Raw genomic sequence first — 12,019 nt, forward strand, 5'->3', positions numbered from 1 at the left:
TTTCATTATCATCTCTCCATCTGCACCTTTTACTTTTTCTTCTATACTTGTTTCACCTCCTCTTCCTCTTTTAATTTTTTTCCAAAACATCTTTTTATTACTTTCATACTCTTACCCCATTTCACATCTGCTCTCCTCTTTGCTTCCTATATCTTATGCTTAATTTCATTCCTCTTTACTTTGTACCTCTCATATGATTCCCTTGTCTTAATTTGTAGCCAATCTATGAAAGCCTGTTTCTTCTCTTCTACACCCTTTTTTGCTTCCTCATCCCACCACTCACTACCATTCCTTCTATTTCCTCCCGCCCTCCTTGCACACCTTATGACTTCCTCCTTGAACCATCCCCATTCCTCCTCCACTCCTAGTTCTACTCTATCCTTCACTACCTTCCACTCCTCTCTCAGCTTCTTATACTCCTCCTTTTCTTTCTCATTCAAGCAGTTCACTCTAAGTACCTCCCTACCTTCTGCCCTTTTCCTCTTTCTCCACTCTCAATTTACTTCCACCAGAAAATGATCTGATATTCCCACCCTCTCTCCACTTAGAACACGTACATCCTTAACTCTTCCTACCATACTCCTGGTCACCACTATATAGTCCATTAACGCTCTATCTGCCACCTTTCCATCCACCACCCTCTCCCATGTGTACTTCTGCTTGACTTTCTTCCTAAATACTGTATTTGCTATCATCAACTCTCTTTCAAGACACATCTCCACCATCAATTCTCCACTACGATTTTTACCTGGAACTCCATACTTCCCAATCATACCGTCTATTGGTTCGTTACCTGCCCTACCATTAAGGTCTCCCAATACAATTACAGTGACATTTCTCCCTAATCCCTCTATGCACTCATTTAAATCTACCTAAAAAGCCTCCTTTCCTCTATGCTCTTCTCACTACCAGGCCCATACACACTTACAAAAACCCACATCTCCCTTCCCAGCTTCGCCTTTATCCACATCATCTTGAAGAAACCTCCTTCCACTCCACTACATGCTTTCCTTTCGTTTCACTTACTAGTATAGCCACCCCTTCTCTCCCACGTCCCCTCTTCACTCCTGAGTACCTTCCAACTACACTCCCAAACTCACACACGCCCCTGCCTTTCATTTTAGTTTCACTCAAAGCCAGCACATCCATCTTTCTTCTCACAAACATTCTGCCTATTTCTTCCCTTTTACTCTCATCTGTACCACATCCACGCACATTAAAAAACCCAAACCTTAGGGTGCTGGTTGGAAAACTCCCAGACCCTCTTATGCCTTTACCTATTTTTTAGGAATGTCCCCTTTGGGACTACAGGTAGCAGGACTCCTAATCCCATCCCTGGTCCTGTTTTTTGTCGCCTTTATATATATATATATATATATATATATCAATGGTGAGAAATGTAGTAACACATTTGTAAATCACAACTAACACCACAGTTGGACGAAAGAGTTGAGTAAGCGAAACTATATATTTTGATTACTAATTACAATCCTCTTCAGTAGTATCTTTATAGTTGTACACGAGTTACCCCTGGATTCTGTGAACTGGTTTGATAGTTATTTGTGCTTATTATTACTCAAAGGAAAAGAGAAGTAATACAGCAGTGACTTTATATTTTATAGTGAAAGTCGTGTGATGAATCATATACATGGCAGCCAATACTGCATGTGAGAATTTGACTCATAATGAAGTGGTTAAAGGAGAGAGTGGAGGAAATAGATAATTTTAGATACTTGGAAACATAGAACATAAGAGAGGAAGAGAGAAGGAGTTTGAATGTGTTCAAGATGAGGTGTCTGAGAAGTATGATGGGGGTTACTAGGCTAGATAGAGTGAGAAATGAGGAGGTGAGGAGGAGAACAGGGGTGGAAAGGGAGTTGGGAAATAGGGTTGATGAAAGTATTAGGATGGTTTGGACACATGGAAAGAATGAGTGAAGAAAGACTAGTAAAAGAGGTGTGGAAGGCAGATGTGGAGGGAGTGAACATGAGGGGACGTCCTAGGATGAGGTGGATGGATGGGGTGAAGGGGGCTTTGGGGAAGAGGGGAATGTCTGTTGAGGAAGGAAGGGAGAGGCCAGAAGACAGGGGTGAATGGAGAATGGTTGTGTATGGATGGTGTAGTGATGCATGAGGTGGAATGGGCAGGGGGATGGGGGGTGAGGTAGTATGTGTGAGCAAAATTTGACCCAGCCCGAAGGGATTTGTCACCGTCTTCTCCTTTTTATGCAATGGGGGGACGGAGAGGGGGGTCGCCGATTTAATGAAGCGGCCTTGCTGTGGATGTGCTGTTTGGTATATGTATGTATGTAGATACTTGGGGTTCCATGTGGAGGACAAGGGAGTGGAGGTAGAACATATTGTGAGAAGCAAGTAAGTACAATCATATACCAAAGGCTTTTTTCTCCCTTACATGGGAGGTAGCCAAAAGAAAAAGGCATAGAAACCACTCCCACCTATTCCATCCCCTCCACCCTCTTATCTTGGCACCTCCTGGATGTCAGATCATTCCTGCATCTTGTCCACTGCCCTGGGTCAGAAGCAGGGTTGCAAGACACTGCACATCCACAGCAAGGTTGCTTCATTAATTGAGCAACCCCATCCCCTCGTGCATACTCCCTCACCCCCAATCTCCCACACACTCCCTCTCATGTATTCCAGCATCATCCATACACAACCCTTCTCCATTCACCCCATCTTCTGTCCTCTCCCGTCCTTCCTCAACAGCGAGTAAGTATAATGAGAAATAGACATTTGGGAATGGATGCTGAGAAGATTGTACGAAGGGGTGATTGTGTTGACAGCACTGTATGGGACAGAAACATGGGGGATGGGGTGGTGTCAGGGAGTGATTATGCGTGAATGATATTACAACACAGACTGAAGGGATTTCTCTCTGTCTTCAATGGTACTATGTGAGGGAACAGTTGAGGGGGTCACCCATTAACTTCTTTTATATAATAACACCTACGCTGGTGTCACGAGGTGCAAGTGGGTAAATGAGGATGCTGGCACCAGTGTCCTGATTATATTTATTTTGTAGCTGTAGCTGAGTGATCCCTGAATTCTGTGAACTGGTTTGATTGTGTTTTCTGTGTTTATTATTACTCAAAGTGAAAGAGAACAAGTAAATCAGTATTGACTTTACATTTTATAATACGAGCATGGGGGGACGGAGAGGGGGGTTGCCGATTTAATGAAGCGGCCTTGCTATGGATGTGCTGTGACTTGCGACACTGCCTCTGACCCAGGGTAGTGGACAAGGTGCAGGGATGACCCGTCATCCAGGAAGTGCTAAGATGGGAGGGATGGGAGGGAGGGTGGAGTGTAGTGTATTTAGGGATGGAATGGGTGGGAATGATTTTATGCCTTTTTCTTTATGGCTACCTCCCTTGTAAGGGGGAAAAAGCCTTGGTATATGTATGTATGTAATACGAGCATTGTGATGTATTATTGAATCATTGTATACCAGGCATCCAATGCTACGTGCGAGAATTTGACTCATATTGAAGAGGTTAAATGAAGCAGCCTTGCTGCATGGCTTCTGAGCAAAGGTGATGGACGAGATGTTGGGATGACCTCTCATCGAGGAGGAGCCAAGATTAGAGGGAGGGAGGGAGTGTGAATGGGGGTGGAATGGGTGGGAGTGGAATTATGCCTTTTGACTTCGGCTACCTCCTTTGTAAGGGGGAAAAAGCGCTTGCTCTATGTATGTTCATAAAACAAGGCAAGTGTTCAATAATTTTGAAAACATTGCAGTTTTTAAAGTTAGTAAATTAAAACAAATGTTTGATAGCTTTAAAGGTTACATTATAAAAGAAAATTGTTAGTTAAATATTGGGTTTACTGTATGTGTAAATTTGAGTACAAAGGAGACAATTTGGTCCAGGTCAGAAGCTTAACAAGATGAATGTTTAATATTTTTGCAAGACTTAGTAATTTTTTCATGAGTATGGTACATTATCAAACTTCTGATACTAGAGAGAGAGATAGAGAGAGAAAAATTAAATAAATAAAATAAACAAAATACTTACGACTTTTTCTTGCCCCAGGCCCCCATGGGATTGGCTGCCTGTGCATCGGAAAGTGAGGGGAAGGCCATCTCATTTGTGATGTCTGGAGCTTGACGATTACGCCGTGCAGCTGTAAAACACAAAGATGTGAAAAAATCAAGTAGGGCTCTACACAATGTTAAATATTGAAAACATACATGATTATTTGTGATGACCCACTTTTTGAGTCCACATAATTGTGTGCATGTATGCATATTTGTGGCTATAACATTCAGGTTTTGAGCTACTCATGGGGTCCTGCCTTTGTGCTTCCATTGGTGAAATTCAGCTTTAAATTTGCTAATTTTGTCTGTCCTCATACTTGGGTAGTGGCTGCAGTTATACTGTATGTAGTTGACTCTTCTGAGACTTGTGACATCTCTACAGATCAGTCAGATTCTTTTATGGTTGGAGATCAATCTCTACTCACAACTAAATATCATTTTCAGACTCTCACTAATCCTCATTTCTGTTCTTAATCTCTGCTATACCAATCATAGATGCTTCACCTTCACCTCTTTTCTCACACAAATGAAGTTTAACTCTTTCAGTTATCCTGCACCTGCCATAAATTATACTTTGAGGTCATACAACCCTTCATCTCATTGCCCTACAGACAACAGGATCACAAAGTGAGCCTTGGGGGATTGAAAACCTGAAAAAGGAGGACAAACTACTGCCCCATCAACTCCAAGTAGTGCTGCTCAAAGCATGCTCCCACCTGGGAGATGCCAAAAGTGAGGCAATGACTGAGACTGACAGTGTATTTCATAATTATCTCTCTTACTACTAACAACTATGATTCCAACTAACAATCATAAGTCTTATGGCAATGGTGCATGATGGTGGGGCAAGATGATGATCTCTGGAAGCACCTAGTTACAATCCACATGGCAGGCAGTGCAGGCCCAGTGGTTGCCCTGTATGGAGACCTACACAACCAAGCAGTCCTACAGTATTTAGGATCCTCTCTGTTCACCCCATACGGGGCTGGGGCTAGAAAAGGTGAGCTAAACACAGCCTCTCCCAACCTAACCAGTTCTGGGGAGCCACCCCCCAACATGGTCACTCATAATGTGGTATGAACAATAAAGGTGGCCTTACACAGGACTAAATTTGTGTCATACTTGTCTTTGGTTTGCTGCCTGTTTGAGGTAAACAAAACATTTGTCAACTGTTCTAAACCATCATCATGGCTCCCAGGTCTATCTATTACCGAGAGCTTTTTCCCCCTTATATGGGAGGTGGCCAAGTCAGAGGCAAGTACCTATTCCCACCCATTTCACTCCCTTCCACCACACCCTCCATACCTCCTATCTCAACTCCTCATGGATGATGGGTTATCCCTGCATTCGCCAAATGCCCTGGGTCATATGCAATGCAGCAAGATACAGTACATCCACAGCAAGGCTGTTTCACTATATCAGTAACCCCACCTCTATCTCCTCATGCAGAAAAAGACAAGACGGGGAGAAATCCCTTCAGGCTACACCAAAATATCATTCACACATAAGCATCCCCTACCCCCCTTCCTTGCATAACAGTATCATCCATACACAGTCATTCTCCACTCATCCCTATCTCCTGCATTCTCCCTTCCTTCCTCAACAGACATTCCCCTCTTGCCAAGCACCTTTCACCCCATCTATCCATCTAATCTTCAGTCATCCCCTCAGCTCTGCCTTCCACACCTCTTTTTATACTCTTTCATCACTCATTCTTTCCATGTGTCCAAACCATCCCAGTAATATAATCTTTCATTAGCTCTCTCTGCCATCTCCTTTTCCACTCCCACTCTCCTCCTCACCTCCTTGTTTCTCACTCTATCCAACATAGTGACCCCTACCATACTTCTTAGACATTAAACATATTTCAACTTTTCCTCTCTTGAATTCTAAGTCTCTGCTCCATACAATGGCATCGGCACAATCACCCCTTCATACAATCTCCTCTTTACATCCATTCCCAGTTGCTTATTTCTCATAATCCCCCAAGGTATTTACTTGCTTCTTTCAATCTACAATTTAACTCCACCTCTACTCCTCCCTTTCCTGCAACATGTGACCCCAAGTACCTAAAGCTCTCCACTTCCTCCAACCTCTCTACTTTTAGACTTACTTCCAACTCACTGCCACCCTCTAACTTTGTACATCTCATCACCTGACTTTTACCCCCATTTACATTCAACTTTTTCCTTTTGCATACCTTCCCAAACTGTCACTCCCTTAATCCTTTCTCTCATCCTGCAACAAGTGCACGTGTTGTCAGCAACCAACTGGCTCACCTCCCAATTTTCTCCATTTTTCTTTAACCATCTCCCGTCCCCTGCTCATTACCCTTGCCTTTACCTCATGCACCATTCCATTCATGTCCACATTGAACAGCCATGGTGACATGACAAAGCCCAATCACAGTCCCATCTTTACCTCAAACCCTTCATGTCAACCAATACAGTTTCAGCTTGTGCTTCAAGGGCAATTAGAAACCTACAAATGTTAAAAGAGAAAGGGCATATTTTCTGCACAGTGATATTCTAAAATATTCAACAGTGGCCTCAAGCTAATATATACATACATATACTAGACTTTTACCTCGAGAGAGAGAGAGAGAGAGAGAGAGAGAGAGAGAGAGAGAGGAGAGAGAGAGAGAGAGAGAGAGAGAGAGAGAGAGAGAGGAGAGAGAGAGAGAGGAGAGAGAGAGAGAGGAGAGAGAGAGAGAGAGAGAGAGAGAGAGACTCCCACCCATTCCATCCCCAATACTCCACTCTCATTCACCCCCTTCCCTCCCTCTTGTCCTTGGACCCTGCATCTCACCCACTGCCCTGGGTCAGAAGCAGTGTCACAAGACACACAACATCCACAGCAAGGCTGCTTCATGAAATCAGCGACCCCACTCTGTCCCGACATGTAGAAAAAGAGAAGACAGGGAGAAATACCTTTGGACCGAATCAAATTATATTTCACATATACTCCTTCACCCCCCATCACCCACCCACTCCCTTTCATGCATCACAGCATCATCCATACACAACCATTCTCCATTCACTCCTATCTTCCGCCTTCTGTCATTCCTCAACAGACATTCCCCTCTTTCCCAATGCTCCTTTTACCCCATCAATCTATCTCATCCTTGATTGCCCCCATGTTTGCTCCTTCCACACCTCTTTTACTAATCTCTCTTCACTCATTCTTTCCTCGTGTCCAAACCATCCCAATACTTTTTCATCAACCCTATCTCCCAACTCCCTTTCCACCCCTGTTCTCCTCCTCACCTCCTTGTTTCTCACTCTATCCAGCCTAGTAACCCCCATCATACTTCTCAGGCACCTCATCTCAAAACACATTCAAACTTTTCCTCTCTAATGTTCCATGTTTCTGCCCCATACAGTGCTGTCGGCACAATCACTCCTTCACACAATCTCTTCTTAACATCCATTCCAAAATGTCAATTTCTCATTACACTTTATAACCCAAGACATTTACTTGCTTCTCTTAATCTACATTCTACCTCCACTCCTCCCTTTCCTGCCACATTCGCACCCAAGTATCTAAAACAATCAACTTCTTCCAGTCTCTCCCCTAATACTCACTTCCAGTCTGCTGCCACTTTCTCCCATTGTACATCTCATCACCTTACATTTCCCCACATTTATCTTCAACTTCCCTCTTTCACACACCTTTCCAAACTGTCACTAATTTCCTCAAGCCCTCCTCTGATCTTGTCACAAGCGCAGTGTCATCAGCAAACAATGACTGAATTACCTCCCACTTTTCTCTATTTTCTTTAACCATCTCCAATCCTCAACCCATTACCCTGCATTTACCTCTTGCACAACCCCATCCATGTATAAATTGAACAGCCAAGGCAACATAACACATATTTCTCCATTTCTGATTCTAGTACAGGCTCTACTACTCTTGTAAAAATTCTTGATTGCTCTTAACCACTTCGGTATGATGAAGCCTACGTAGGCGTCATAAGGCGTGAGTAGGTACATGAGGGTGCCAACATATGCATCTTGATTATATATATTTTTGCAGTTGTACACATGTAGTTCCACTCAAGCTACTACACCAAGAGAAACCACTAACACACCAGAAGAACCCTTTCCACACACCACTGTATTCCCCTCATCAATATCACTAGAATCTGCAACCAAACCCCACACACCAAACCCACATGAAGCACAAGAAACTTGTAAACAACCCCCAACCATTTCCAGTTCACCAAAACCCTCAACCACAAACCCTTTCATTATCCCCCTCCCCTCCACCCACCCAACTACTGGGTTCTACTTACCAGGTCTGCTTTGAGTGGGAGCTGCATTACGAAGATGTGGTGGAACATAAGAGCTGGAGGTGTTTGCTGGCGTAGGAGTGGTTTCTTTTTCATCTGGAACCGGTGCTGGACCTGTCACCTGCTGTTTTGCAAATGGGCATTAATCAACATCAACCAATAAACATATATACTAATGCTAAGAAGTGTAGCAGGGGATAGGTATGACTTCATCTATAAATACCAAGATGGGAGGGAAATTAAGTGGATTTTAATGGTTAGGAAGTGGGTAGGTGTTTCAACCCGGCCATCCCTGTTACGTGGGGCATCCTTTAGTATGTGCAAACACATACTGTTCTTACACGAGGTTTCACTATAGTGTAGTCATTAATCACACTCGTGCAAGAGTTGGAGGTTGCATGGGGTTCATTTTGGATCTGGGCACTGACATGGGTCAAAAGCTAGTGGATCTTGTTGTAACAGGCTTTAGATTAAAACTCCGCTACTAGGTACCCATCTGACTGGGTGCACATTCAGGAGGATCCACGTGAAACAGTCACATATGCAGATGATCTGACAATAATAATCCAGCAAAATACAAAATAGTTGGTACAAATACCCTTACTTGGATAAATTTGGAAAGAATCTTAAGAATAAGGATTGGGTCAGCAGAAGGAAATTACAATAAAAGTCTATATAACAATCCTTGAAAACCATATTTCATTATGTCTCTACAGCATGGTTCCCATCCAGAAGACATAAGACAATTTATAAACTAAACAAATTAAAGCAATGAGGATAATACAAGAGCACATCCAGACACCGATCCACATAACAAACCTGCTGTGTTTGTTGAGTTTCCTTCTTCCAAACTCCATCTTTCTTTTCATCCTTATCACTACTCTCATTGTCATCCTCTCCTGAACCTCCACCTTCCTCCTCGTCCTCTATTTGAAGCTTTGTGATCTTCAGGTCTGAGTAGTCATGACTGGATTCGTCTGCGAAGTCTTTCCATTCTTCTTCTTCCTATTCCACAAAGAAATGGTCATTCATTAACCATACTCAGGTTCCAGATCATTCACATCACTAAGTAATGTTAGTCCTAATGTGGGCTTCACATTCATTCACATTCTTCTATGTAATCATGATCACAATGTATTTGGATATAAAAAAAACTTGTGAAACTACACCTGTAATTAGCCTTTAAATGTATAACAGTTTCACTCTCAGCAAACTTCATACAAAGACCTCATATTTTTTAGTTCTAATAGCTCAGTCCATCTGTTGCTTTACCTACCAATTTCAAAGAAAAATAACCCGAAATTTTACAATCTTTTTTAAGCAGCAGCAGTTTACATACAAATTTCTGTAAGCTATTTGGAAAATCATAAAATTTTCCCAAAAAGTAAATACATCACATCTATTCCTCACTTCCCCAAATATCACATCTATTTGCATTTCCGCAAAGTAACCATCTTGATACACTGACATAAAACCATAAAATGCACATGGTCAAATAGTATTTTTTCCCTATTACTACAATTATTAATTTCTTAAGTAAAATTATAAACATTCAATTAGTTTTCCCAATATTACATATCAAAGGCTCTTCCCCTTTATTGCAACTTTTAACAACCCCAACCTGACCCAACAATCAAATGCATGCAGGAACACAAGAATATACACATGTGCAAATTACAAGTGAGAAACTTTCAAAGTTACATTGCACATTTTATTTTCCATTAAAATGTAATTCATTATATACATTCATTCATTCCCAGTTCACAAGATCATTATATATATATATATATATATATAATAATAATAATAATACAAAAAACTTGTATACATCAATGTAATCAAAATATCAACATAAAAAAAAAAAAAATTATGTATATATAAAAATCCAAAGGTGACATGCTTATACCAACTTCAATCATAGCAGCATTAAAGATCTCAAGTTCTAACAATGCCCCATGAAAAAAAGGGCTCGTGTGATATAAAGGCTCCTTACGTCCATAACAAAATCAAGACATGCTAATTGACTTTCATACAAAGCTTCAGCATAAAGCTATATTAGATCACAGGATTGGGTAAGGCTTCTTTCTCTTTGCTATTAAATGTTAACTTCATGCAAGGTAGAAAGCTTCAAGAACTGTTGAAGAACAGTCAATATGACACTTCTTGCAGAAATTAACAGAAAATCTTCAACTAACCTTCCTTGGAGGCTGCTGTTCTTTGACTGGTTGTGGTTTCTGAAAAAAATTAAAGGGAATGAAAACAAGAAATAAAGACCACAACTTGCCCTTACATCTAGTGCACCAATCAGCACAGGAAGTGGAAATGGTGTTGCGTCCATTTACACCAATCTAGTGCACCCTTATTTGTGATACTGTTTAAACTACAAGTGCAGGTACAAAGAAAAATTTGATTGTTTTCTAAACTGGACATACTCCCCTCACTATTTAATTTCTTGTGAGATACGACTAGAAGGCTATATGAAGGGGTAATTGTGCCTATGATACTGTACAGGTCAACCTCATGATTTGAAGGATGCAGAAAGGGGAAATTTGATGAAGGTGTTCAAGATGAAGTGTTTAAGAAGCATGGTGAAGGTTACAAGGATGGAAGGTGAGAAAAACGGTGATGCAGAGGTGGGGGTGAAAGGTGAACTGGTAGACAGGGTTGATCAAAGAATAGTGGGATGGTTTGGGCAGATAGAAAAATGAGAAGCCTGACAAAAAGGATGTGGAAGGAAGAGGCAAGAGATAGGTGTGTGGAGAGTGGCTGCGAATGAATGACAAAATGATGTGACCTGAAGGGATTTCTTCTTGTCTTCTCTAATTACTTGTGGGTGGATGAGGAATGAGGGTCATCATGTAATGAAGTGGTTGGGGGTAAACCAGGATCAGCTGGTGTGGAGGTGCTGTGTCTTGATGCACTGCCTCTGAATCAGGCTGAGAAGGATCCAGCAATGGCCTAACATCTACAAGGAACTCTGATAAAAGGGGAAACAGCCATTGGATAGGTATGGGCTGGGGAAGGGTGGGTGCATGACTTGGCTGGCTACTTCTCTTTTAAAAGGGCTTCGGCCTTTTGATATAAAGAATGGTGGGATACAGGTCTGAGATTAAGTTGTAATAGCATGAATCTTTTTTTATTTTCCTTAGTTCAACTCTAGCCACCTGTTTGTATGGATTCTTCTAAATGCTCTAAGTGTACAGCCACTCCCAAAATTCTTGTCCCAACTTCTGAACTGAAAAGTGCAACTGATGCTGGTCAACCAATTGTTATTTCGAATTTCACGGACTTGAAACCAGTTAACCCTCAGGAGTTGGCAATGGTCCTCAGGCCCTTCCATAAATCTTGTGGGGAAGAAAACCCTGGGGGCGGTGTCTGCACTATATTAAGTGTGGGACAGTATGTCAGTAATTGAAAGAAGTAGGAGGCGAGCCGTCACTAGTTAGCTCTCCTTGTGTTTATAGATGGAAGAAATATAGAAAAAATTGATTAGCAGAGACCTTGGGGCTGCACCTCCAAATGGAAACAAAAAATTGATGGGGTTTGACGATGGTGGCAGGAATACGAGTTTGACCGAAATAATTTCTCACAAGATCACCTTGTGCAAGTACCTACTCTAAGAGGATTGTACATTCACATATCCACTGCCCCAGGCATCTCTTTTGGTGGACA

The 12,019-nt window shown here is 41.8% G+C and overlaps 1 protein-coding gene and 1 long non-coding RNA gene across 3 annotated transcripts in view; one reads left to right on the forward strand and one right to left on the reverse strand.

Moving 5' to 3' along the window:
* The window catches only part of LOC143032799 (uncharacterized), a 438,832-nt gene that overhangs the window by 229,098 nt on the left and 197,715 nt on the right, over window positions 1–12,019 (forward strand). The gene's annotated exons all lie outside the window — the stretch shown is intronic.
* LOC143032791 (protein CDV3 homolog) overlaps window positions 1–12,019 on the reverse strand; it is a 28,982-nt gene that overhangs the window by 9,054 nt on the left and 7,909 nt on the right. Inside the window, exons 2-5 of one of the 2 annotated variants that reach the window (XM_076197838.1) lie at window positions 10,543–10,581; window positions 9,167–9,352; window positions 8,351–8,468; window positions 4,034–4,142 (exon numbers count right to left, since the gene is read on the reverse strand). In XM_076197838.1, coding sequence (XP_076053953.1) covers window positions 4,034–4,142; window positions 8,351–8,468; window positions 9,167–9,352; window positions 10,543–10,581 — 452 coding nt within the window. Of the gene's footprint in view, window positions 1–4,033; window positions 4,143–8,350; window positions 8,472–9,166; window positions 9,353–10,542; window positions 10,582–12,019 lie in introns of both variants that reach the window. The other variant, XM_076197837.1, reaches the window with a different exon arrangement.

The sequence above is a fragment of the Oratosquilla oratoria genome, chromosome 14 (assembly GCF_046742065.1).
Source record: "Oratosquilla oratoria isolate Oo_2021 chromosome 14, ASM4674206v1, whole genome shotgun sequence".
NCBI lineage: Eukaryota > Metazoa > Arthropoda > Malacostraca > Stomatopoda > Squillidae > Oratosquilla > Oratosquilla oratoria.